At 50.3% G+C, this 27,624-nt stretch overlaps 1 protein-coding gene across 2 annotated transcripts; it reads right to left on the bottom strand.

Moving 5' to 3' along the window:
- Positions 1-234: 234 nt before the first annotated feature.
- On the bottom strand, positions 235-12,889 carry WNT5A (Wnt family member 5A). 2 transcript variants are annotated; one of them, XM_063348351.1, is made up of 5 exons: positions 12,415-12,889; positions 8,927-9,060; positions 7,525-7,790; positions 2,414-2,706; positions 235-815 (listed from the first exon to the last, which is right to left on the bottom strand). In XM_063348351.1, exons 1-5 carry the CDS (start codon positions 12,418-12,420, stop codon positions 357-359), a joined length of 1,158 nt encoding a protein of 385 aa, XP_063204421.1. In that variant the 5' UTR covers positions 12,421-12,889; the 3' UTR covers positions 235-356. The 2 variants fall into 2 exon arrangements, with proteins under 2 accessions (XP_063204421.1, XP_063204422.1); XM_063348352.1 differs by lacking the exon at positions 12,415-12,889 and adding an exon at positions 9,453-9,895.
- Between the last annotated feature and the right edge of the window lie 14,735 nt (positions 12,890-27,624).

The raw sequence follows: 27,624 nt of genomic DNA, 5'->3' as shown, positions 1-27,624 counted from the left end.
ATTGTTTTTAAGAAAAGTCAATTTTTTTATTTTTTTTTTACTTTGTAAAATAAATATTCTCAGGTTCTCCCCCGTTATTGCCAAAAATATAAGCCGCACACAGTTCTGGGATGGACGCAGAGAGGGTTTCCAGGCACTTCTCTTTGCAACCTTTATACTTCTCTTTTTTCTTTTTTTTTCCCCCCTTTCCCCTGCCCCCCCCCCTTTTTTTTTTTCTTTTCCTTTTTTCTTTTCTTAAAGAAGACGACAACTCGTTAGACTCTATAAATAAAGTGGAGATAGTCCTGTGGAAAGGGAGAGGGGCCTGCACCCCTTTGCTGGCAGGTGGCCGCAGTTCCCCCCACCTTGTCCGTCCCCTATTTGCACACAAACTGGTCCACGATCTCTGTGCACAACTTGCATTTCACGTAGCAGCACCAGTGGAACTTGCAGTGGCAGCGCTCGCGCTGCACCGTCTTGAACTGGTCGTAGCCCCGGCCGCAGCACATGAGTTCGCAGCCGTCCATGCCCTCCGAGGTCTTATTGCAAAGGCGGCCCTGGGTGCCCAGGGAGCCGGTGCTCTCGTTGCGCACGCAGTAGTCGGGGCTGGGATCGATGTAGACCAGGTCGTGGATGGTGGGCGCGTTGAAGCGGCTGTTCACTTGCACCAGCTTGCCCCGGCTGTTGAGTTTCATGGCGGCGGCGCTATCGTATTTCTCCTTCAGGGCATCGCCTACCTTGCGGAAATCGGCAAGCTGCAGCCAACAGGTCTTCAGGCTACAGGAACCGGAGACGCCGTGGCACTTACAGGCCACGTCAGCCAGGTTGTACACAGTCTGGAGGAGCCGGGGAGAGAAAGCAAAAGGGATGATGAAAGATTAGCACGGCTGTGAAAGCATTTATTCCCCTCATTTCCTGCCCTCTGTCGCATTCCCGCTCGGCCCTCCACAATATTCGCCCCAGCATATATATAGCTCGTCCCTCCTGCAACACGCTGGGAAGGGCGAGCGAGGGGACACGCGCGCACCCCCAGCACCCCCGTTAGCCGGCAGAGCGGGGGGAGCTCCCTCCAGCCTCCCCCCACGGCAGAGACAGCGGCACGGCCCGCACACGGCCCGGCCGGCAGCATCGCTCGGGCTGCAGTCAAATGGTAGGAATTCGCTTTCAGGCCAGCAAAGGATTTTGCCGTTTCATTGAGAAATGTAAAACATCCCCGTATTTTCTATCTGAGTTACTCTCTCTATTGATCTCTGCTTGAGGCTGCAATTAGGGAAAGAGTTAAGATTCCTCTTGCTCCTGGCTCAGCTGCAGCTGATTGTCTGCTCTTGGCTCGGCATCCTCCTCCTGTCCCAAATACTGCTCTGCATGAGAGACTTCATCCAAGAAGAAACCCCCAAACACCTATGGGTGGGAGACAGAGCTACACAGCAATATCCTCTTTACAAAGCTTTGGCAGGGAAATATCAGTCATTTGCCCTGTACAAATAGAAATAAGAGTCTGTTGACACTGCCCCAAAAATCCTGGGGTCTGACACATTAGATGATACTGTAGACAACTTCCACCCAGCAGTTAGAGAGAGTCTTAATGCTGCCAAATGGCACTGCAAAGATGCGGCTGAGGAAGGAAAAAACTGCTCTACGCTCCATAAGCAACTGTGAAAGTGTCATTTTTCTTCCTGCTAATAGTAAATTGGCCTGTCCACTGCTTGCAGACACCCTCCTCTCACATTTAAATACTATTAATTTTCAATTATCTTTCATCCTTCTTCACCTTAGAACACAAGTGTAAAGTCTCCAGCCGACTATTTCTGGCACTTCAAGCTCTAGGAAAATAATGATTTTGGCTCTTCACATTCAGACTATTAAAAAAAAGAAAAGTTTACACCCATTCATTTAAGGCATTTTTGAGATTAAAGAAACCATAAAGACATGTTTAACCACAGAAGACCGTGTTTTCTAATAATATGGAGGAGCTTTTCACATCCTCTTGAAGCAGGGAAAAGAAAAAAAATAAAAAGTCAGAACAATCCTGCGGCACAATTCCAGCCTGGGAAGCCCAGCGCGTCCCTCCTCCCTCCAACGCACACTGTCCTGGTTGGAAATACAAACTCATAAAATTCTGTTCTACAGAGAATCCACAACGAGCGGGGCACTTTAATGAGACGAGCAGGGCACGGAGAGAAACACAACACGCTTTGGTGCCGGTCCTCCCCCATGGGGAAGGCAACGCGGCTGTCGACCAGGAGCAACACAAATTCATCCACTCCCCCACCCACCTACACCCCGGACGTGCCGTTTTCTTGGGTTTCGCATGGAAACAGAGGCAAGCCTTGGTGGCTGGTCACCGCCCAGCGCCGCCCCGTGTCCCGCAGCGGCACACCTTGGGAGGGCCATGGATGGGGCCAGAGGGACGTGGTGTTTCGCGGCCACTTACTCTTCTCCCGGCCTCGTTGTTGTGCAGGTTCATCATGATGCGGGCGCTCTCGTAGGAGCCTCTCTGGTAAACTCTCTCGCGCTCCCGGGCATCAACGAACTCCTTGGCGAAGCGGTATCCGTATTCGATGTTATCCCCGCAGCCACCCCAAAGCCAGTCCCGGGGCAAGTCCTTGGGCCGCGCTGCTCGGCTGCAGCCGCAGGAGGAGAGCTCGCCCTCCCGGCAGGCACGGCTCATGGCGTTGACCACCCCGGCCGCGCTCACCGCGTAGGTGAACGCCGTCTCCCGGCTGCCTGCGTGGGAAGACAAGCGGTGTTAGGGAAGAGCCTGCGCCCGCCGCTCCCTGCCCGCCGACGAGCCGGGAGGGCAAAGGCTCTCCAGGAGCCACCAAAATTCATCCGCCTACTACAGGGTAGAGTAACCCTGAACCACGCTCCTCAAAGCGTCTTCCCTCTGAAGAAACCAAGTGAAACCAATCCGTTAGGGCACACGAGGTGTTTGTGAAGAGCAGGGCACGCTTCTCATCCATGCTGGTGAAAGCCTGGAGGAGGACACGGGGAAGAGGTGAATCGGGGCCGGAGCACGACGCCAGCGGGGCCGAAGGAACCGTGCCTGCGTGTGAGGGGCGGGAAGGGAAACGGCCTCCCTGTCCTTCAGAAAAAAAGAGATGTTAAATACAACCTTAAAAAGCCTGGCTCTTAAATTACTACTTCTCAAACATGATTTATCTACTTCCCCCACTTTTTCCAATTTATTTAAAGTCACAGCGTTTTACAAAGCCTCCCGGTATCAAAAGAAATGCGCAGCAGAATAATACACAGCTTTTCACCCTACGCATAAGCCAGGCACTTCTGGAGGAGGCTATTTAAAACTAACGACAACCTGGGCTGTTTATCATCCGCCACTCCAGCTCATGTGAATATGGCAAGTGAGTCCATGGACAATCATCTTTACAAATTACAGGGAAGAAAAAACCCTTGGCACAAAGCGGCCTTGAAGGTTTTCTCCTACATCTGGTGCCCTTAAATGGAAATTGGAAACCTCAAGTTCCAAACTTTCAGAAGAAAAAGCTGCAATACCCACAATGCAAGATACGGCCACGTATCATCCTCTTGACAGTATCTAATCCCACCTTGATTTAGAGCCTGACTTCCCCTATCGCTTTTCTAAGGGAGCCACAAGTTCTGACTACAACTGGAGAAGCTTTCAAACAAACAAACAAACAAACAAACAAACAAAAAAAAAAAAAACCAACCACAAAACTTGCACCAGAGACCCCACTTGAAATTTGGTTTTCAGCCTAAGAGACAGCATCCCACTGGGTCTTTTCCAAGAGAGACTCCCAGAATGACTGGGAATAGACTAAATTTTTTTTTTTCCTATTTATATGAGTCAAGTTTTATTCCCAGTCTTTAGTCCAATCCATACATCCAAGCTAGGTTTTCAACTTGATTTTACAAGATTTCTCTTAGGGAACAACATGGGCCTCGGTAAAAATCAGGGCTTTAAGAGGCTGCGTTTTGGACCTGCCATACGTATCTAGGCAGAAACTCTTTGTACAAGACCCACCATAACAGGTCAAATCTAACAGGAGCTTTTGAGCACTTCTGGAACATAATTAATTTGCAGTCTTGTCCGTGTTTAACACCAAGATGACACCACGCTCAGAGCAGCTTTGATAATATAACAGCCGTCACCCACTCCACTAATTTTAGTAATAGATTGCTGGTTTTAAATAGGAAAAATCAGAAGTCTTCTGTTCGGAAAGATCAGATTTAAGGAAGATGAGAAGCGCTTTGCTCCCTTAGGCGCAATGGTCCGTTCTCCCAGACACCTGCCCGTGGAAGCGCTCACAGCAAACACGGGCAGGAAGGGCTGCGGGAGCGGCCTTCCCAGTTACAAGAGATTTGCCTTTGTGCGGTGACTTACGCCTTGCATTCACTGCAAACTATAGCAGGGGGAACCTCATACAGATTTTAATGTTCCCGTTTGTTCTGTAACACACATTTTTGGATTAATTCCTTAAGCAAAATTTCCACTAGATTGAGAGGAAAGAAACGTGGTCTGCTTCGGACCACAGGACTTGCCTCTTCCGTTCCGTTTTATTCTTTTTCATGTTTAGTTAGCTCATGCTTTCACATGGTTAACTACGCTGTTTATTGCAGGATTTAAACTCGTAAAGCTGACTTTTTTTGACTAGTTTTCATTATTATCCTGGAGCATATTTTAAAGAACTTAGTGAGAAGGAAAGGCTGGGGTATGGAAAGAAGAGGTGCCTCCCAGGTTCCCTCCTTGAACATTTAGGCAAATTATAAAATAGCATCAGCTGCCGAAGCAGATTTCAGGCCCCCGCCGGTTGCAAGCCAACGCTGCCTCAAGCCATCGACCCCAGGAACACAGTGAGTGATGGTTCCACATGGATGAGTTACTCTGAATTTTTTTTTCCCCTGTAAGACTTTAGGCACAACCGTGCTTTCCTTCACCGTCAAACATAGCGGCCTTTTCCCACAGTCCAGCATTTCTCCCTGTTGTAGCCATGGCAAGGAAACACACATTCCAAACACGTTTGAGTCCCCTCTCTCCCATATATATAAAACATAGAAATGGTTCAATACACATAGGCTGTAGGAAGCCACCCACAGAGCAAGGAGCTGAGCTTTACACTTGATATGAATAAGTCTGCAAGAACAGAACGATTTTTTTTATATACCTGAACACAGGATACAAAATGTTCTTTGTCTTCTATTTTTTAAAGCATTCAGCATCGGGCAGCAGGCATGAATAAACTGGACCCCAACACACCGAGCTGTTTCGGGGAGGATCCAGTTATTTTATTTTATTATGTTAGCACTTCTTCGCTGTTTTTGAAGGCCAAGCGCGGCCAGCCCGGGGCCAGCCACAAAGCCAGGAGATGGCGCAAGGCGGCGAAGGCAGCCAGGACCACGGCCTGACCTGGGAACCAGCAGCAAAGGAGAGCAGCGGAGAACAAAAGCCCTAAAATTTTGCAGTTCAATAAGCCACAGAGCAAGTTTCCAAACCCAATGCTAGGTTTATTTGTACAGCTTTAGCTAACTTTGCAGGATAAATCCTGGAAGAAAGACTGTCCATTTATACAGCGGGGTAATTACTGTGCTGTCAGTCAGTGCTTTGCCCAGGCGCCCAACGACAGCGCGTCGTCAGCTCCGGCGACAAAACCCTCCCAAACTCCGTGTGCTCTGAGCCTGACTACCATCTTCTCACGCCGGGGAGAGGAAGGAGTATCTGACGGTCCCCGCCAAGCCAGGGGGCGGCGGGCTGAAGGAAAATTGAATCGGGCTCTGAAAGTACCCGTCTTTCCTTCCACTCAGAGGAACAGCAACTGGTCATGACCAAAGATCGGCATGAAATAATGCAACTGTTACCCACAACACCTTTCTTGTTCTCGGTGAATACACTCTTTAGGCTCTTTAACTTGAATATGGCTATTAACCTCGCTTCCATCTGCAATTAGAATAAGTGGCTTAATTACATGATGAATTGCTGTGCAGACATCAGCTAATACAGCCATACTCAGCAGAAGGGCGCGGCAAAGTTATTTAACTTGAAAGAAAGCACCTTTAAATAGATCTGTCATACTTGGGGAGGGCAGAAACGTCTATTACGGAGACAGACACCACAAATCACGGGCCCAATCCTGTGCATTTCTTCACACCAACAGTCCCCTTGAGCTAATTTTCACTTGCTTGGATCATAAATAAAGGCTCAAGGATGAAGGCCTAAATTTTAAACAGGTTATTTTTTTGACATTTGTTGGATTATTAGGACAGAAAGGTGTATGGGAAAAGTTTTCTTTCACGTTTCATGTGCTTTTAGACTTTTGCTCGGGTAGGGTAAAAAAACCAAACTCTATGGGGAGGTTAATACTGTGCTTGCAAAGAGCCTAGGGAAGGATCTTTATCTCCCATCAGCTGTTCCAATTAGGTACTTCTATGCAACAGATATTTTTCTATTTGTCTGACAATCTCCAAATAAAAACTTCTTTTAACAAAAATCGAGACCAAATGGGCATTGGTGTATTCCTTCAACCTTAACTGGAGTTAGCCCATTTACAGATAAACCTAGCTCGAGTCTGATTTTAAAACTGCATTTTTTTGAAGCAGGACTGAAAAATGCTGCCATAAAAGCTTTACTCTACATCTCCAACTAAAAGGCACTGCTGAATTTGTCAGTGTACTCATCACTACACAAAAACAACTGTCACCCAGGAAAACAGGCGGTTTTCAGTTGCTTACACAGAATCAGCAGTCTGACTTGGGGAAGTCGGAGGAAGGTTTCACCATGGATCCAGTTCAACAGCACTGCTTAAAATTTTGCCAATGACTTTAAAACACGACGAGGCCCTTAAACGACAGTAAAGGCAGGCAGCACGTGAGCACTGGAGAAGCACATTTCAAAGAGGATCTGATAGGGAAAGGGCTGGGTGGCCACCAAATTGCGATGAGACGTTAAACAGGAATCTCTCTCTCTTCAACAGCGATGTGATTACATTAAATGCGAGTTACAAGGGCGATCACACATTTTGTCCCCATAGAACTCGTTTTATAAAAATTACCCTGCTACATTCTTTTTAACATAAATCTACCTTTCTCAAAAAGAGAAAAAAGTTCCCATAGCTGGAAAAAAGCAAGAAGGAATTGCCTATAAACACTAATAGACAGAGCAGCAATTTTCAGTTAACCTCCAGACCAACAGCAATGTATTACGCAGCCGCTAACTGTGGATCTAGACATGGACATCTTTAATTGTACAAGACGCTGCTGGTTTTAATTCTCTTAGGTTGCCTTCATTTTGTCTCAGGTTTTCTAAAAGGAGATTTCAGGGCCGCGTTTTCCTTTCTCCTCTGTTCCCATATGCAAATATGTATATTTCTACTTTGTTTTCCAAGACACATGGCTGGACAGTGGTGGGAAATCACCTCCAGCTAAAAGTAATTCAAATCCTTTGCCAACTTTTAGAAACACTTGATCGTACGCAGTGCTCAGCAAGAACCTGGCAAGAGTTTCAAGTGCAGAACAGTACGTGCCATACATATCCTTAGACAAGAGTTTAATCACAAAGATGTCGCTTCCTACCTATCTGCATGACTCTGCCAAAAACAGAGTTGTTGTCCACAGTGCTGCAGTTCCATCTTCTATGTCTGAACTGATACTGGCACTCCTTAATGCCCGTCTTTGCACCCTCTCCAATGAACTGCATGTGGTCCTGATACAACTGGCAGAGTTTCTTCTGTCCTTGGGAAAGCCCTGCTAGCTGGCTACAGAGTGGCTGGGCTCCTATGATATATACCTCTGACATCTGAACAGGGTTCATGGGGTTCATAGGGTTCATCCCTAAAGACCTGCATAAAGAAAGATTTGGATTAATAAAGAGAAGACTCAAAAAAAAAAAGTCTGTAAATCCCAAACAAAACCGTATCTTACACACGTGTGTACAACTCGTTTTGCTAAGAGGTGAGAAAAAACCCCACTTAAATACGAAACTTTTGTTTTTAGAGACAGCACAGAACAGAAGTTGCTCGTTCCCATCCATGTGGTCGCCACCATTCATTAGGGACTGCAGTAAGACGCAGACCTGGAAGCCTTGCATCTAGGCAGCCCTCTGCCAACTTAAATGGACGTCGTAAAAGTAACAGAAGCTCCAAACAACTGCAAGGCCAGAAAAATAAATAAAGCAAAACCGAAAAAAGCCCCCCAAACCCCGATTTATTTTAACACACTTTTTAGATTTAAGTCTGGATTTTTCAATCTGTTCTACCATAAACAAAAGGGGAAACTTTTAACAAGCCAGAAGTTAGAAATTTGCTACAAACTACTTCTAGCTTCTTCCAAAGGACACAAAAAACACAGAGGCAAGTATAGTCACTGTAAACAAAATCAACTTTGTTTTCTTAATTCCTAAAGTGCTCTTCACATGATACATTTCAATTAAAAAGTGGCCATTAATCTGAAAAGGATCACTTGAAACAGCAGAGAAGCACCTATTTCAAGAACTCCCAACATCGTACACTATACAGAAACAGGTAATCTGCCAAGGCAGAAATGTGTTTCTTTGTAACAAAATACATTCATCAACATTTCAGTTATAGAAAAGTTCAAACCGAAACTTTAATAAAAGTTTTTACTTGTAAATCAGCATTCTCTCCCACATATGCAAAATTTCAAATCTAAGGGAGTTGAAATTACTCTTATTTTAAGAGAAGCAATTCTAGTAATTTAAGGATGATCAAATCCATAGAAAATCTACTGCACAGTATTCAAAAAACTGAATTTAACAACACGAAACGTTGCACATTTATACTTATTCCAGAGACCCGTTCATTTTACTACACAACGTATTACAACTAAAACATTACTCCCCTGCCGTCTCGTTCGTGCCGTACTCCCTCGGAAACAAAGTACATCAGAAGTAAATAGACATTTAATCAAGCAAATCTTGACACCCCCTTTTAAAACCAAGTCGATACGAGATGCTTACCACCAAGAGCTGGCTTCTATTACAACCTGGGTAAAAGAGGAGAAAATGGCCAGAGCCACTACGAGGTACTGAGAAGCCATTGTACTGCCAACTGTCCCCAAAGCACCTCCTTGGATTAATACTGCAGTGGATTTCTAGAGGGGGGAGAAAAAGGAGCAGATTGTTTATTGCTTCTCAGACCATTTTCGAGCATTCAAGTTTAAACAACGGAAGTATCCGGGCCCCTTTTAACTTGACTCTGACTCGCCTGCCCTTCTCCCCGCCGCGGCTCTGGTGCCAGACGCAGGCACGTCGCGGCTCCCGCTCCGCCGGGCAAAACCCACCCACGCACCCCCCACCCCCCCGCGGACACCGCCTTCGCGGGGCGGCCGCAGCACCCACCCGCGCCCGCCCGGCCCGCCGCCCCCCGCGACGGGACGGGACCGCGGCTCCGGACGCGGGGGACCCCATCCCCGCACCCCGCCCGGCCACCCCCGCTGCCCCGGGGGGGCTACCGGCGACCCGCGGGCCCCGGGACGGGCATTACCCCATCGCTCCCCGCTCCGGAGCCAACATCGCGGACGCGAAACGCTGCCGGCTGGCTAAAGGCGGCTTCAGGTTTGCACAGCGAGCCCGAGCGGGAAGGCGCGGGGGGGAGGCCGGTGCCACGAAGGGGTCGGTGCCGCGGTGGGGGGGCCCGGCGGCTCCCACCCGGGGACGATGGGGCCGGTCCTCGTCCTCCCCAGCCGGGCGGGGAAGGCGCTCCCCGCCGCCCCCTAAACCATCTCGCCGCAGCCGCCGCCCGCTCTCCGCGATCGCCGAGGCAGCCCCGAGCTCCGCGCTGACAGCCCCGACGGCAGCCCCCGGGCCCCGCCGGGGTCGGTACCGGCCCGGGGAGGTACCGGGAGCGACAAGGAGCGGCTCCGCGTCTCCACCCGGTCCCCGCAACAACCGGGCTGCCCTCTTGGAAGTCAAACGCTTCCCCCAACAGGTCCCGCGATCACCGTCTGCGTCCTCACACGGGACTCTTTAACTTGCTAACCAGTGCCATTCACGGTTTTTTATTTCCCCTCCCCTCGGAAGGGGGGGGGGGGGAAGAAAAGAAAAAAAAAAAAGACATTTCGACACTTGGGGGCTCCCTATTCATTCTCAAAAAGCCCTTAATGCTGAATTGAAGGTGCTCTTAATCCTAATTTATTTCTGTTTGCGAAGGGTCGGGAGGAGAGGACCGATGGCAGCGCGGCGGCGGGCAGCGGGCCCGACACGGAGCCCGCCCGGAGACCCGCGGGGAGCCGCGGTCAGCGGGGGGGCCCGCAGGCGTGCGGGTGCGGGGCACCGCGCCGCTCATCGCCACCGCGCCGGGGCCGCAGCCCCGGGGGCGAAACCTCCCCTCGCCCCTGGCCGCCTCCTGCGGGTTAAATACCTCCTGCCCGGGGGGAGACCCCCAGTTCCTCACAGCTGGGGGGGAAGGCGAATGGAGGCCGGTCTCCCGCTGCAGAAAGAGCCCGTCCGGTTTAGATGGGATCAATCCCGGGAAAGATGCGAAAGCCGAGGGCGTGTTAAGCGCGGGACGAGGCGAAGCAAGGTGTGCCAGGAGCTGGCGGCGACACCCAAAAGCCTGCCTGTTGTTTTGGTTTGTTTTGTTTTTTTTTTCCTTTCATCTGTTAGTTCTTAAAATCATAACAACAAAGAAGTGTCATGGAACCGCCGGAGCCCCGAGGAGGCTGGAGACGCCGGTGCCCAAGCGGGACCCCAACAGAAGTGCTGCTTCCCGGCCCAGCAGCGCGCCCGGTGCACGCCGAGCCGCCCCAGCGGGGCGAGCGGCCGGGGCCCGCCGGTGGCCGCCGCACCGCGAGGAAGGGGGCGGTGACCCCGGGGCCAAAGCCCCTCTGCCCCGCTCAAAGGGCCCGGGTACCCCCGCCCGGGCCCGGCCGCCACCAGCGCCGCATCGGGCCGGAGCCCCGGCGGCCCCCGGGGGGCTGTGCCGCCCCGCTCCCAACAGGGGGCGGCCTCGGCCGGGAGGCGACGGGGACGGGCGGCTGCTGCCCCTCCGACGGCACCTCCCGCTCCTCATCGTCGCTCTCATCGCCCTCCGCGTCCCCCTGACACGGAGCTGCGTGGCGAGGCGGGAGGAGGCACCTGCGCCCGGGGGGGGACCAGCCCCTCCAGCCCGTCCCTTCTGCACGCAGCGGCTGACAAGCCGCCGTCAAAAACAAAACAAAACAAACAAACAAAAAAAAAGACAGACAGACTCGCCGGCAGCACGGCAGCATTGGCTATCAGGAGCGTGAGGCACCATTTTCAACTTTGTAGGGCCGCGGAGATTGGTTTTTGGTATTTAATGCACCCCATGCGGAGCCCGCGCTCTTTGCCGAGATGAAAAGGGAGGTTTTTACAGATCCTGCAGCCGCGGGATCGCCTGTGATCCTGTTTTACACGGGGTGTCTGGAAAGCCTGCGAAGGCATCTGGTTTTCTAGGAGCACTACCTGCGGGGAAGCGGCATCCAGAGCCCCGGCTCCGGGGGGCTGTAAACCGCGGCGGCCTCCGCGGGAGGCGCAGCGGCTCCGCGGGGATCCCCCCGGCCGCCCCCTGCTCCCCGCTGCGGCTTCACATCCATTTTGCACGGGCGAGCCCGGGTCTCACGTTTGCAGAGCAAGGCGCTGGCTGGGTCCCCAGCCCCGCTCTCTCCTACCGGCGAGGCGGAGGGGGGGCTCCGGGGGGGTTACGGCGCACCTCCGTCCTGCCCTCCGCGCCAGCTCCGGCCGGGGAAGAGCCTCGCTCCTCGGCCCAACTGAACTCTCCGTGACCCTCCGAGCGCAACCGATTTAGCACACAATTGACAATTAAAAACAAACAAACAACAAAAAGCCAACAGCCTTTCCAACATGGAGTCCTCGCAGCGCCAAGGGGACCCCGAGGAGCCGCGCTCCTCCGCTCTGACCCAGGCGGGACCCTCTGCAGATGCAGAGTGATAATCTCCAGAAACTGAGAATAAAATTAAAAAGGAGGGAGGGGGGGTGTGTGTGTGGGGGGGGACTGACTCCGGGTCCTCCGCTGGCCCCCAGCCAGCTCTCCTTAAAGGTACAGGCCACCATTAGCGCCGACGTTGTGCTCCTCCATAGCCATCCTCCTCGGGAAAGTTTGGGAAGTTTGGAAAGATGTCTTTAAACTCGCGTTAGGAGCCGCTGCCAGAAAGATGCACCGGGACGCGGCGGGCAGAGCGAGCCCAGCAAGTGTCCCTGCGGCAGGCAGCCTCTCTTCGGGGGGGAAATTTAAAAAGAGAAGGAAAAAAGAAAATAAAGGAGCTTTTTTTTTTTTATCCAAGCGGGGAGCAGCGCTCTCCGCGGTGGGTGAGAGCGGAGAGGTGGGAGCGCCCGGCGGCAGCCCGGGGAGGAGAGGGCCGCCCCGCGGCCGGGGACCCGCGCCCCGCCAAGGTGCTGCCCACCCTGCGCGCCCGCGGAGGCAGCGCCCTGCGGCGCGGAGGGACCCGCGCCCCGCGCGGACTCACCTCCATTGCCGCGGGATCACCGAGCGAGAGCAGCCAAGTAATCCAAGCAGAGCAGGAGGGGAAAGGGCGAGGCGAAAGTAAAATCCTGGATCGCGGGAGCCGGGCGGTATCCTCCCAGGCAGCGGACGGCGGCGGCTGCCGGGGGAGCGCGGGGGCCCGCGGAGCTGGCGGGGGGCGGCGGGCGAGCGGTCGCTCTGTCCGGCGTGGGCTGAGCGTGTCCGACTGCGGAGCGGGGCACCAGTGCAGCCTTCTTTCCAAGGTCCATCAGCAATCGCAGTAATTAGGGCTTTCCACCACCAGAAGAAGAAGGAGGCAAAAAAAAAAAAAGGAAAAAAAAAAAAGCCAACCCAACACACGCACACAGCGCCCGTGGGCGTGATTGTGCGGAAGCAAATAAAAATCTTCACAAGCGGCAGCGAAAGCGCCGCGGGCGACGATCCGTCCCACCAGCCCAGGTGGTGCCGCCGCGGGGCTCCCCGCGCTCCCACCCGGCCCCCGGCAGCGCTCGGGCCGCCGGCGCGGCCCCTCCGCGACTCGGCGCGGACCGGGCAAGGCGGGGGGGGGACGGGGGACTGAGCGGAGCCGAGCGGGCACAGGGCTCCCCCCTGCCCGCCCCCCTTCACTTGCTTAAAGGCTGGGCGGTGCGGAGCCGAGCGTCCGCGGCTGCAGAGCCATCCTGGGGCTGGCTCCCTCCATTTTACACAGAGAAGAAAAAGCCAAAAAAAAAAAAAAAAAAAGCCCAACAGAAAAAGAAGTTTCTGCACAACCGGGGAAGGGGGCGGGGGGGGGCCCTGTGCACGCGTGTGTCTGTCTTACGGGGCGACTGATCCTGCAAGGCGTTTAGGGGCAGGGGGAGGGGAGAAGTCCGAGGCTTCAGGAGCGGCGGGTCCCCCAATCCATCGCTGGCAGAGGCACACAGCGCCCGGGAGCAAGTTACGCGCGGGAGGGCGAGCCGGAGCAGACGGCGTCGCGCTGCAGCCGACCCTTCCTCGGCGGGGCTCAGCCCCCCGCCCGCTGCAGCCGGCCCGGCTCCCCCCGTGTCTCTCCCTCGCTCCTCTTCACCCCACTGCTTAAAACTGTTCAAAAAAAAAAAAAAAAAAAAAAAAGGAGGAAAGAAAGAAAAAAAAAAAAGTTGGAGAGCCAACGGCAGCTGAAAAACTTTCTCGGCAGCGCATGCGCCCGGAGCCGACCTATTGCAGCCTGGGCTGGATTTTAAAGCTGTACGGCAGCGAGCGGGACCCCGCCGCAGCCCCGGGGCGGGCGGGGGGCGGGCGGGGGGCGGCCGGGCTCCGCGGTGGCGGCGCGTCCCGTCGCGGGCAGCGCTCCCGCCGGCCGAGCCCCGCGTCGCCGGGGCCTCCTCGATGGCCAAACCCGGCGTGAGACACACCACCCACCCCCTTAACACAACCCTCGCAAACGCCGGCCCCGCGGGGGCTCCCCCTCGCATACATGTGCGTGCAATGTGCGGCGCACATGGCCGCGCCGGGGGGGCTGCTCCAGCATTCCTGGCGGGTGCCTCATTGGACAAGCCGCCTTTCCCGCATGCTCCGGGGCGCGGGAGGCGGCCGCCTCTGCCGCCTGCCAAGCGCTGGGGGACGGAGCGGGCTGGACGGTTTGGGTCCCTCCTGCTTTAGCGTCTTTTTTTTTTTTTTTTTTTTTTCTTTTTTTTCCCCCGCTGTAAATTTGGCAAGCTGTTGACAAAACTGTTTGGGTTAAATCATGTAAGACCCAATGGGCGCTACGGGCGGGGGGTGGAAGGGGGCGCTTCGCGGACCCTTTGTACTTCAGAGTGGTTTCCCCGCTCTGCCGTCCTCAGCCAAAGGATTTTTTATTGCACATCTCAATGCACCCAAGCACAGGAAATGGGAGCGTTCCCCCAGCCGTGCCGTAACTCCGCATTATTTCCCTTGTACGCGACTGCGGGTCCACGGGGGGATGCGGGGAAGGGGAGGGGGCACATTATCAAAGCAACCCTGGGAAATCCAAACAGGCTGTGCGAGAGCAGCTCCGCTATCAATAAATGCATTCACTCCTTCAAAGCCCTTCCAGTGCAAATGAAAATCCCTCCAGGAGCCCAACGCGGGGGAAAGGCACATCTCGGCCGGCCTGAGCCCCGCTCCCGCCGCTCGCCCGCCCCGACGGGGCGCTGCCCGCCAGGTAAGCGCATCCTCCGGCAGCAGCGCCTGCTGCGCGCTCGCCCCGACCGCCCACCGGGCAACCCGCCCTCCTCCAGGCCCCCACCGCCACCCTCCCCGCCTCTGCCCACCGCCCCCTCCGTCGCTCTGCCCGGGGAGGGCGAACGCGCCGTCGGGGCCGCCGAGAAGGGGGCGCCCGGCTCCGGGAGGCGAGGAGCCGGCGGCTCGGGCCGCGGGTGCGCAGGCGGGGAGCGGGACGGCGTGGGAAGGGGGGACGTAAAGGCATCGCGGAGCCCCCCCGCGCTCCGGGGGCGGGCGATCTGCCGGGGACCCTGCCCGCCCCGCCGGGGCCCGGGGCCGCAGCGTCGCTCCCGGCGGATTTATTAATTTCCTCCCGGAGAGCCGGGAGCCTTTCCATGAGGCATCCTCACAGCCCGGGCTGCGGTTCATTCCTCGGGACGGCTGGTGAGGAATTTATAAATTAGGTGCAGGAATAAAGGGGTTGTTCGTTCCTTTTAGGAAGACCAACCTTAGTTTTATGCCTAGTAAATAATATTTTATTGCCTTTGGTTTACTGTGGCATTTCAATTATCCCCTTTAGGAGTCTGCAAACTGCGTGGGTTAAAGGTCATTTCTCAAATCACTAGAATTAGTAAAGAATAGCAGAAAACTGTAAAAAGGGGAGGAGCCGTGCAGTAAAACAAGAAAGATCGCCTGGAATAAACTAATAAAGAGCCCCAAGCTGTTTACCTCTCGCATTTGTGTTCCCGAATGATGTTTATCATCATGTAATTGCATAATGTCATCAGGCACAGGAAAACGCCTGGCCCAGGACGATCAATGCAGGCAGGGCTGGTGGCAGCAGCTTGGCAATAGGCGAAGCCAACACCAGATCATTTTCGTTGCCGGGATTCCTACTCCTTGCTTTTAAAAAGAAAACTGAACGGGGAATTTATAAATCACGGGCAAATTTTCAAGCCATGGCGCACAGAAGTGGAAATAAAGGGCAGAAATCCAAACATCCTGCAAGGCTTTAAGAATTTTAATTTCTCCTCGCTATTTAAAACAGCTGGGTGAAGCTAGAGGGGGCAGGAGGGAGAAGTATTGACAATGCTACAGGCATTCGTGCTGCCCAAGCTTTTGTTTTCCAGGTTTGCTGGTGATGGAGCTCTTATGTTAACCGGGCAGTTGATCCGGTGTGCTTTACTGCTAACATCGAGGTGTTTTCTGGAGGAGAAAAAAAAAATGCCCAGAGTAATGTAATAGGAAGTGGAAAGATATCGTTGAATGTCCAAACAGCAGAACTCCAAACAGCAATTCTGCAGGATTTTAGAGGTGAAGGTCTGGTATAGCTCTACAATTCTCTATTAGACAGAAATAGATTATTTCTGGTCTTTTAGACGTGTTTCTGCCATTTTTCCGCAGAATAATGCATTTTAACAAAGGACTAGTCACATGGGAATATTGCATGCATGTGTTCATTTCACCGTGTAGTGCTGGGTGATTTATATCTTTACACCTTGGCCAACGGCAAAGATGCAGTCAGAGGCCGATAGGCACGGGTTCCCATCATGAGGAACCCATTTGGGAAGCAGAACTTTCGAGGGAAGAAGGTATTTTCCTGTATGTCTTTTTAGTTCATCATGGCATTTGAATATATAATATGGGAATTATTACACATACTGCAGGGAACCTCTGTGAAGGCGTAGCCCACCTGCGGCTGCTTCAGTTTGCTATGCCTAGTGGATCTGCGTAAGTGATCTAAGCCATACTTAGTACCACAACGACCATTTGACGGATCAAGTGTGTCATGTTATTTTGAACACGTAACCAGCACATTTACTCCAGGGATAACTTTTTTTTTTTAAGCTCCAAGGGACTCAGATGTGACTGCCTTGAAATCATAGATGCACTTTCCTAAGGCTGTTTTCTTTCCTAAAACATGCTGTTGCTTTCTTCTACAGACCATCCTGTCATCCAAAAGATGGCTAAACTACAAAAGAAATGCCAAAGATGATTATTTTATACCAGGTCTTGCAATAACTGTTATTTTCCTATATCCTTAGCCATCAGAGGCAAGAAATAGCGTGAGAAACTCCCACTCTTCTTAAATAATCATTTTATATTTCTAACTTGCCTAACTGCTGAAGAAACTTGGACAAGTCAAGTTAAGAGACTAGAAGACAAAGAACAGAGCACGGACATGGGTGTCCGTGTCCCTCCCTTCTGCCCCCTCCCTCAAATCCCAAATTCATGATGCTGCAAGAAGGCAGGGTATTTGGGAGCAGCAATAACCACTAGCGAGGAAGAAATACAGAGTCTGGCTTAGCGTTTGTCTTTACCAGGTGAGGACATACTTTAGATGCAGTGAGATGCAAATAAGAGGCATCAGAGGAAAGTTTACAGGGTAATGAAGTGTCACAGATTCTGCTAAATACACCGACCTATCAACCTGGGAAGTCTGTAGAAAAAAATATACCATCGACGATAACTATACCAATTTGTTATTGCTAGTAATGGACTGCATAACAAATAGCCCCCTCAAAACACTCCGCATTTGTCTGCGTTATCAGCTGGAGAAAGACAGTTGTGGACTTATTTTTTTATTTTTAATGTGCAAAATACAGCTGGATTCTTTTCATTCCCTCCTACTGAGGTCTACTAAACCTTGCTGCCGCTGCAGAAATCACAGCCCAGGTACAACACACGTGCCTGCTGGGCCATGGAGGAAAAGAAAGAGATGAGAAAATTCTTTATAAAAATGAGAAGTAACTCTAAAAGCTGTTGAATTGGGATGCCAAGTGGGTGCCAGGTCTATTGGAGCATGAGGCTCGACTGCCGTGCGCTCAGCCAGGTGGAAGATGGTCAAAAAATGCCCTCTCACAAGAGCAGGGAAGGCTGCTTTTCAGTGGCCCACAGTGATGATCATTTTACTGTTCTGGGAGACTGGTGCCACAGGAGCTGCTTGAGCCCAACGCCGGCGCTGGGACACTGGGCTCAGTGAGCTGAAGCGTCAGGCGCTGACACTAATGCGAGCATCCGAAGGAGGTGTTCAAGGAGGACACGACTGCCCCACAGCCAACAGGACACGGCAAAGCTGCCTAGACCTCTGCTTTCTGGAGCGATAGAGACTGTGAAAGGGGAGCTTCGGACGTTTTTTACTTTTATCTCTGGAACAGCAAGGTTGTTGAAGATGATCATCAAAAGGATAACTTTATGCCCCCAGAAGCATTTGCTGTTTTCTCCCCTTCCCTGCCTCTGCCCGGGGCAGGTGTCCCTCTGCTCACACCTTGTGCCTTTGCCTACGAGCTCCGGGTCTTTATCTCGGTGATCCCGCTCTTGTTCGCATCTCGGCCATCCCCCTGCTGCCACCATATGTCATTGGAATGTTTCAAGTAGTGAGTCTGGTTTACTTAAAGAATAGTGCTTTTAGAGGAATAATACTTTGCTTTGTTTCCATTAGGACCTTAAAAAAAACGTTTATGGGAGGAAAAATAAACAATCCCACCACCACTCCTTAACAACAGAGTACTTTCCCTCTCCTAATGCTACCAGTTCCTTCTTTCACTGAGGCCAAAGGCACCTCCCATAAACTCTGGAGGGCTCTTATACGTTTCTTCTGAGTGGCCTGAACATAACTCTCCCCAGTACACACACACACACACAAGGCACACACAGAGTTCATTTTCCAGAGATGACCAGGCAGGGAGCTTTCTCACACCAACTGCGGACCAGCAGAGTCTCCTGGTTCTTCCGCAGAGGGCCGCAGAAGAGTTGAGGCGTGGAAGGCCATAGCTGCAGAGAGGGTCTGCACGGGAGGCAACGGGGAAAGGACAGGACAAGGCTCCGTCCCACGGCCCCCCTCTATCACCCAGGTGTAACGGCCCCCGAGCAGCCGCGCTCTCACGCGCGGGTCTCTGCCTCCTGGCCGTGCTTCACGTTCCCAACGGCAGCAGCGCAGAGCGGGCAGAAGCAGCCCAGCACCAGCTACCGGGGCGAGGACCGTGCTGGGGTGATCTCTGCACGTTGAGCGGACGCCCCTGCAAGCAGGCGGCCATTGCGCTCCGTTTGCGCAGCCACCGCACCCCAGGCAGCGTGGGGACGTGGTCTGGGGCTGCGCGTGTGGTGCTGGGTGGTGGTCCATCCCCACGCTCGCTTCACCATCCTCCTTGGACCGTGTGAGATGGCACCCCTACCTTAGGAAACGTTTTAATCCCGTTTCCTGCCTGGCGTATTTTCGTGGTGCTGGTGCGACTGCTGTGTCGTGCTCATACCCGCAGGTAACTAGGACTCTGGGGAGCTTTTACCGACGGCAAACCAGCAGACCGTGAACAGGCGTGAATTCACACGCAGGAAGAGGAAGAGAGGAAAGGGCACCACGGACGTCCCACGGGCATGGGCTGACACCCGCCCCTGACACGGTCACAACCACGTGTGGTTGCCTGGGGCCGCGTCCACTCCTGAATAGCACAACTTACCTCCGAGAAGATCAGAAGATTAGGCTCGAGTTTATAATTGTAGCAATATGAGATCCCCAAAGTCTGCATAGCTCAAGGAGGAATGTCAGTGGATGCTGTCTGAAGCTCTCACCTGAAATATCACTAAGCATTTCTTTAAAATATGTACACACACGTATCATCAGTAAGGTGTGTTTAAGAGTGAGAGGAGGGAGCTTGCTTAGCCCTTATATGACACTTATCTTTCTTAAAGACTACTTAGCTAATTCATCATTTCCTTAGGACTAAAGATATGTCGTAACAGCTAAGCCAATGTGTATTTGTCCATGACTGCTTAAAGCCAGTCTAATTCTGAACACAGCTATCAATCTATGCACCATGAGCAACGCATCTGATAAATGTAGCCCTATCTTCCAAGCTCCGTAATAGTCTGTGAATTGACCTTGATTCTTACCAGTTTATTTAGAATACGGCGTTGTCTGGCAGCTTGTTTTACAGAGATATTTAAGGTTTAGATTAATTTTGAACTCTTCATTTTAAGTATTTGATTGGGCAAACCTTGTGACTTGTTGCCTCAGCGATAGTATTGTCTTTATTTTTTTATGGAATGTTTAAGTTACCATTTTAGCTCTACATTATTTTCCCCAATTTACATGAAAATTGTGAAAACTTTTGGAAACGACACTGACAGCGTGGATGTTTTGCTCACAGTGAATGACACAAGGATACACGGAGAGCACAGCCGCGGGGCCAGGCTGAGGATACGTGTAAGAAGGGGTGTACGCAGAATAGGTGCAACGGGCACGAGAGTAGACCTGGCACTCACAGCAAGTGCTTCCCCTGCCAAAATCACCAACCCAGCCCTGAAAGTTGTAAGTTGATTTATCATGGACCACCTCCCCTTCTTTTCCGCTATTCAGAGCCTGTAGACGGTCACTTTTTGAGGAGTGACGTGACAAAAAATGCGTACAGTATAATCTTGGAAGAAGCAAGGACCATTGTGGCAGAAAGTGCTTCCAGGCAGGACCTGGCAATGGAGTGGAGGGGCCTTCTGCGGCGAAGGCCCTGCTGCCCGCCAGCCCGCCGGAGTTCTGGTATCGGTCTGTCGGTGTGACTCCTCTGCTTCGGCTTCTTCATTTGCAGGCAGAGAAAAACTTACGGCAGCTTACATGCTATGGGAGCTGATAATCCCACGGAGATGGGAGATGGTCTGTGCTTTGTAACAGTGCAGAACGCTGTACGCTGCTTTTCTGGAGTGGCTGTATTTTCGCTCCTGGGAGAGGGTGACGGGTTCTCGTTACTGCCCAGCGCCGTGCGTTGAGCAGCGATGGTGACTGCCCGGCCCTGCCTCGTTGGTGTCTCTCCTGGGCACAGCATTTCTTCCACCCCAGCAGTCAGTAAGAGCCTGTAATTCCGAGCGTGGTGGTGACGCCACGGTGTCACTTCTAACACAGCAGCCAAGCAAAGGAACAGCTACAGAAGCAGCTACAGTCATTGCACTGTGTTTTATCTAATTGTCTTTATTACAGGTTGCCAATTTAGCAACTTTTCTGTATTTAATCAGCTGTTTTGCTAATATTTTCATAAAACAATTCCTTCCAGAACATCTTACAGGGTAACTTACCCAGTACAGAGGTGGATGCAGCGGTCTACTCCTGGTTGTAGTGAACGCCACAGGAAAACAAAATATCTCGTTCATTTCTGTAAGGTTTTATGCAGAGCATTTATTGCATTTCCATCATCAGTTACATGTATTTCCACAGAATGATGGAAATGCCAGAGGCTTTTCAAGCAGAAGTGCATTTCCATGCTCTTCCATCATCCTATGACTTTTCTTTTGTTTCGTTTCTGACAATACGGTCTGGCGTTATTGCGAGGGCCGAATTGTCAAGCATAGGACATCATGAGGATATTCTCTATTGCCATAGAACTAACAGTATTTCTTCTCTATCCCACAACACCAGCTGGTGTTCCTTAGGAAAAAATCCCCAATTTTCCTTATTTTCTTTGTTCTCTCCTCTTTATCAAAAAGGTGCCTTAGTTATAAGTCCCAGCTTGACTCTGTAAAAAAAAAAAAACGGAGTGTAGAATATACGTTGTGAAAGTCACTTAAATAGTTAAACACGTGTCACAGCAGGGCTTTTTGCCACTAAGTAGGCCGGGTGCTCCCCTTCAAAATGCTGGACTTTATACTCGCCGTTTGCGCTGGAATGAGTATTGACAGTCCCGTCCCTGAGCCTCGAACGGTTTTGGGGAAAGCATTCCTTGTCTGAAACACAATTTGAGCAGTATTTTATTATACTGTGACCCTGTGAGTATACAATCAGGAGGGACTCCTGGGGTTTATTTCATCTGATTATGGAACACAGAGCAGAATGCAGCCCGTGACCTCTGTAAATGATCACATATTTGACTTTTGGATAAGAAGTCATCTAGTCATAAATGATTTATCTAAAAGATTCTATCTGATGTGAGGCTAAGCTTCGCTCAGCTGCATTAGCAAAGCATGTAACAATTTATGAATTTCACATACTGTAGTACTTTAGAAAATATATTTACATTTTATATTCTTTACATATATCTGGACTGGATTTCGAAAGCTAATTCAAAGTGAAATCAGATTTTTTAAATATTTGTTAAAAAGCCCTTCCTAAAAATCTGGTATTCATTTTAAGACGATATCCTGTATTTAATAAGAATTGTTAATATTGTCTGTGTAGCATAATTACAACACCGCACTAAGATGCGGCGCTCCAAAGAAGTGTCCTTTTCATCTTCGTTCCTGCGGTGCAAGCGGGATGTGCGTAACGCCAAAACGAGCTCTTCAGTTGCCGTTTTGTTTGTGACATGGTTTAAGGCAGTGACTTTGAAATGTTTTGAATATGCAAATAGGAAGAAATTTAGCAAAATAAAAACATGTGATTTTTTAAAATTTGTCCCATTCCCCTGATGTTGGACCTTCCTGAAAGTACTAGGCTGTCACGCACCAAGGCACCTTCCTTTCGTGTGAGCTGCCCGATTCAAATCTCTCATTTACTGTATTTTCAGGCTGCAGTTTATGGTCTGTGTTGCCAAGTAACCTAAATTCTTCTCAGAACTCGCCATGGTGTTGGGGTCCAACAAATCAGTTGCAGAAGATGCCCCTTCAGTGCAGTTTCTCACCAGTCACTGAGTTTAACAAACGCGCGTGCATCACGACTTGCATCTGGAATTCCAGAAGTGAGAGGGAAAAATAATCATGGAGCCAAACTGAATAGGCCAGCGAACTCTGAAAAAACAGCATTTCTAAACAACCCATTTAAATATTTCCTGATTTGCCTGGTTCTTTGGGACGCTAATGATGGCAACCTCATGTACATGAGGAAAATTGTGTAAGGTTTTCTGTATTTCAGTCTCCATTGTGCGAGCTGCTGATTATATCCAAATCCCACGGCAAGCAAAGGAAGGAGAGCATTTTCACGCGGCACCGAGTAGGGCCCAGGGGTAATCCAAGGCCAAGGCGTGTGTTTAATTTCAGACGGTCTTACCTTAGGTGCCGCCCGCCTCGTGCGAAGTCCTCCGTGCACCCTCAGAGAAGGCGGCAAAGCAGCCGAAGAATCACAGGACTCCTTCAAAAACAAGTTTGCGAAGACTGCATCTGGCACTTCTGCGTGAGGGGATTTAGAGCTAAAAAATGTACAAAGCACTGCAGGAAGTGGAAAAATCAGTCCTGTACACCCCTATGGCTGCAACGGAGAAGAGCAAACAGAACAGCAGCAAAGCATAAACATCTTAACCGAAATCATTCCCCGCGATGTACGCAGAGAACAGATGTGGACGAGGATTGCTATGAAAAGGCATCACCATGACCACGAGCATTCACGTTACCCCCAACGCATTCATAATTGATTTCAGGATCTAAGTCTTGTAAAACCTTGCTCACGTGAGTACTTGTGTTCTTCTATAAGCTGCCTGGCCCCGTATAGCCCACAGTGCCGCGCACTGATATCCCTTGCTCACTTGGGAAGGACCAGGAGTGATTCCTTCTGCCTTCGGCAGCGTTACTGATGGAAACAGGGTGCTGCTCCTGCTCACTGATTCTAAATGCTTAACCTGGTTCAAAGACGACGAATATAATAACTTTTATAGTCAGATTAGTAAACAGTTCTCTGTATTTTAGCAGAATACCTATCTCCAGTGCAGCATGCTTCACATAGAAGGAAGATAGTGAGTTATTTCCATTAATTTATCTATGGATTGCAATAACTGATGGTAATCTTGAAGAAAAATTACGAATACCTGCACAGTACTCAGGTCTGAAGGAGAGATTTCCACTGAAACATTCATGTTCTTGTCACCAAAACCAAATTCCTTATCATACGAGCCGGACAGGTCTTTTCCTGTAGTTTTCAGACCTTGATGTTTTATTGACCAAACTCCTTGCTTTAGACTTGAGCTCATGTTCTCCGAGGAAGTACAAGTGGTAATTATGCAAGTCTTTCCTTCCCTGTCATAGGCAACGTTCACAAGGGAGATTTACAACCTTCAGCTTTCAGATATGGAGACTGGTTGTTTAACTTCAGCCAGAGTAACTCTGACATGGGGAATGCCATCAGAACCGGAACAAATCCTCTAGAAACTGGCTACCTGGACAGCCCTGGGAGTTAGTTATTATGGCGTTTTTTTCCTCCTCTTCTTTTTCCTGTAGTAACCCCAACTGAAACATTGGTCATAATTTATTTTGCTTTAGAAAAGAGATTCCTTAGATATAATGCATTTTACTCCCTGAGGCAACAGCAAATCTATCTGTAGCGGCAGAAAACTGACCTACAGACTGAATGAAACTTCTTCAATTGTAAGAAACACCATGAGATAAGTGACCGTAATGCAGAGACGCTATAATGACAGACTGCCTCGAGAGCTGGTAGGAATAGAGTGCTGACCTAGAAACACAGTCAGGACGACTATAAACAAAATACATTGTAAATGAACTTCAGCGTGAAACCTCAGATTCATTTTCTTATCACAACGGATTCAAAAAGTTACGGAGTTTGTTCATCTGAATTACATTTAGCTCAAATTCCGATATACAGAGGAAACGCTTTGGCCCCGTGCTGCTGTAAACGTACGCGTTCGCTGCAGAAAGAGGGACTGGGGTGCAATCGGAAACTTCCTTTTAATCAATAGTTTTTCAGTTCACTTCAGCAAAGTTTGGACTAGTCCCTTAATGCACACCCTTATCCGGAGTGACAACAATTCTGCCTTCACACGTTTGATTGATCTACGACTGGAGAAGGTACAGCGGGCGGGAGCGCTGCGCGTGAGGAATACGGCTGGCCCATGGCGATCGCGTTTCTCTGACCCTTAGTGGATTGTAATAAGGATCTTTTTATGAAAACAAAACAAAACAAAATAAAACTGTAAGAGCTCCAGGGCAGATCTGTGTTCTCTTTTGGCCTGTGTTAACCTCTAACCAAAAGCTGGCCATTTAAAAAAAAAAAAAAATGTACTTCAGCTGTTTTCCTTTATTTTTAGAAGTTTAAAATTAAATATAAAGCCCATAATAAAATGCATATGAAAATGCAAATCAATAGACTTGAGAACTATGTTAAGAACTGCCCGACCATACAGGTCTTCATTAACAAGGGTGTTCTCCTCATGACATTCAGAAAATGCTCTTATTCGCTTGTACGCATGTTGTTGTTCCTGATGTTATTTATTTCTATGGTAACCAGAGCAGTAAATACAGCAATATTAGACAACAATAATCAAGAAAAAAACCTTATTGCAAAAGAAGACAACTAAGAGCCAGAACAGAGGTGTTTAGATGATGGTGTAATTTGCTATAATAACTGTTTAGCCGCATACTTGGCAAGCCCCGGAAAACTCACTTATGAGTAATTCATTTGTCCGAATTACATTCAAACAAAAACCAGTTACCATGCTACATTATCGCGCATTCTGCACAGGTATTTCCTTTCTATCGATTTTCCCACGACAAGAAGACTTCTCACTGAACCGGGGTTAACTGTGGATCGGTGCTGATTTCTCCCCTGCAGCCCCTCCGAAGTCGGTTGGGTGATGCGGAGCCACACATCATCAGTCCTTCGCTATCTGGAGCGATCGCGCTTCCTTGCGCAGCCTCCCACTCGCCTCTGCGCTGGCTGCTCCATCTGGAGGGAGCTGGCTGCTCTCCTCCAGCCCCGGCTCCCCGAGCGCGAGGCAGCCTGCAGCTGCCAGAACATCTGCTGTCCCCGGCCGCGCTGGGGCGAGTACCAAAAGCACGGCCTTTTTAAAGTTGGACACTCGCCTCCATTAGAAACCGGACGAGTTCGAAGTTCTTGGGTTTGTCCCGAGACTCGTAGCTACGTGGGAATATATGGCGTGACTCTCTGGGACACAAGCGCGGGTGCGCATTTCAAAGGGATGCACGTGCCGTCTTTAGGATGCGCTGGCATTTCGCCTGCTCTTCCCCTGTGCCTGCGGTGATCCGGTTTTAGAACAGTCTCATTCTGAAGCAAAAGTCATTTTGAAGAGCGAGGAGCGGAAGGAATGCAAAACCAAACAAAATCAGTCCTCGATTCTCAATTGCATCCAGGAAGGGTGGGCTTCTCAACAGGGCTACTGCCGCATCAGTGCCGCCAGGCCATACGAAATCTGCAGAGACGTGTCGCGGGCTACTCCTGGAGAAGGCAGAGGTTGCCTCTTCTTCGAAAAGGTGCATTTGAAAAAGTTGTGTTTTGTCTGAAAAGTTAGGAGCATGAAATGACGTCACTCCAATCTCAGAGGAGGAAAATCTGTACAGCAGCCCCCCATCAGCTGTCCTTCTCTTACACGGGTCAAGTCATGCCCTGGCAACGAGCAGGGCTCCCACTGACTTCATAATGGGAAATGTATTGCTTATTTAGAGCTGGCTTGGCTTTATTTAGAATGATTTAATACATTAGTTATTAAACGTTTCGTGTCTGGAGAAGCTGTATGAACAGGTGAGATGGAGTCACGCAGTTCTCTGACCCTCTGCTTTGTACTTTCTGACAGGTTTCCGCGCGGGGCAGGACGCGGCGTGCGTAATTAGCGCGGCTCTTCCAGCATCAAATCCTGGACCTGGAGCACGGTGTGAGCAACCAGGAGGTGCAGTAGGTGTCCTGCAATTGGCTTTATCCAACTCCTGCTGGCACGGAGCTGCCTGGGGCTCTCCGGGTGCGTCTGAACGGACACGTTGGCTTGCAGTGCGAGCTGACACTCGGCTTCATCCCCCAACATCCCCCACTGCTTACACTTCTGCTTGCTCAAACCTGGAGCTACTTTGGCTCAAGCCTGGAGTGAACAAACAGGCTCTCTGAGGAGGAAACCTCAAGCTCAGAAGAGGTTGACCCTTATTCAGGCTCTGTCCTCTAGGGCTGGAGTTCATTCTTGGCTGAATGAACTCAAACTGGAGTTGAGGTGAGATGTTCCTGTGGCCAGAGCTGCTCCCTGGGGAGCTGCCCTCCCCCGGGGCACCCAGCAGACGCACACACTGGTCCTGCTCCTTCCCCTGCGGCCCCCACAGCCCCTTCTGTGGGGGAAAGGGGGACGCTCCTTGCTGAAAACAATCTCACAGAGAATTGGTCTCAAGCGCCTTTTTCGGTTTCCCCAAATCCGCCGTCCCCCTCCGTGTCCTCAGCACGACGCGTTGGCACGCGCCGTCCCCTTCACCGCGCAGGGAGGCAGGAGCTGCCTTTAAAGCAGGAGGTGATTAATGCTGAAAACGGAATAGAAAATGCGTGTTTCCAACGGAGTGAGATGGAGAGTCCCCTAATACAGGCGCTGCCCGAATATAGGACAAGACCATCCTGAAAAATTGTGCAGGTCTAGAAAGAAGATAGAAGCAACCGCTACTCAATTTGCAGTATTGCAGCTCAAAGCTTAGTAGGTGTAAGTAGAATACACCATAAATGTATATTTAGCTGTAGTTAAAAGTGAAACTTAATATCCTATGTTAGTACATAGTACACTCTTAGCAAGAAAACTAATTTATAGGTAAAGAAACAGAGCTTAAAACTAAGGGACTGTGTGTTTTTAAATAACCTAAGTAAAATGCATACTTACTTACCTTTTATTCTCCTGCTGTGTGTGCCCTGAGCTGGTCCAGGGAGTTCTATGAGGTAAGAAATTCCTGCTCAACAAAAGTTCCTTTTCTAAAAAAAGTGAACATAATGGAAACGGGGAACCACTTACCAGGCAGCTGAAAAAGGAGCTGACTGTGCAGAGAATTTCACACCTTATGGCTTTTGGTCAGTAAAGTACATAAACAAAATGTAATTTTCTATGCAATTACACAGGGTCACACAAGAATATTATGTTTTAGAAACCCACTCAAAAGCATATTGCTCTCTAAGAGCCCAATCCGGAAAATGGTTCCTCGCTTTGGTAAAGTTGCTCGTAAGCATTTCTGGGAGTGGGGCCTAGGAGACATTTTCCTTTTTATGCTTTCTTAAACAGTTTATGTGATAGTAACAACAGGAAGATAAATTACTTTGAATGGTAGCAATTAGAGAAATAAGGAGTGCGATAGATTTACCATGTGGAAAACATCTCTCACACATTTTCTTACCATCATTAAACCTCCTTTTAATGACACAACACTGATTTCAGAAAGA

The sequence above is a fragment of the Chroicocephalus ridibundus genome, chromosome 10 (genome assembly GCF_963924245.1).
Source record: "Chroicocephalus ridibundus chromosome 10, bChrRid1.1, whole genome shotgun sequence".
NCBI classification, from domain to species: domain Eukaryota; kingdom Metazoa; phylum Chordata; class Aves; order Charadriiformes; family Laridae; genus Chroicocephalus; species Chroicocephalus ridibundus.
The sequence above is the reverse complement of the archived record's forward strand: the minus strand, read 5'-3'. Positions and strand labels throughout refer to the sequence as shown.

Excerpts from the sequence above, each read along its gene's own strand:
- WNT5A (XM_063348351.1), bottom strand. Across the intron at positions 2,707-7,524 it reads TGGCAGAGTCATGCAGATAG|GCAGCCGGGAGACGGCGTTC; the intron begins GTAGGAAGCGAC and ends CTTCCCACGCAG. Across the intron at positions 816-2,413 it reads ACAACGAGGCCGGGAGAAGA|ACTGTGTACAACCTGGCTGA; the intron begins GTAAGTGGCCGC and ends CGGCTCCTCCAG.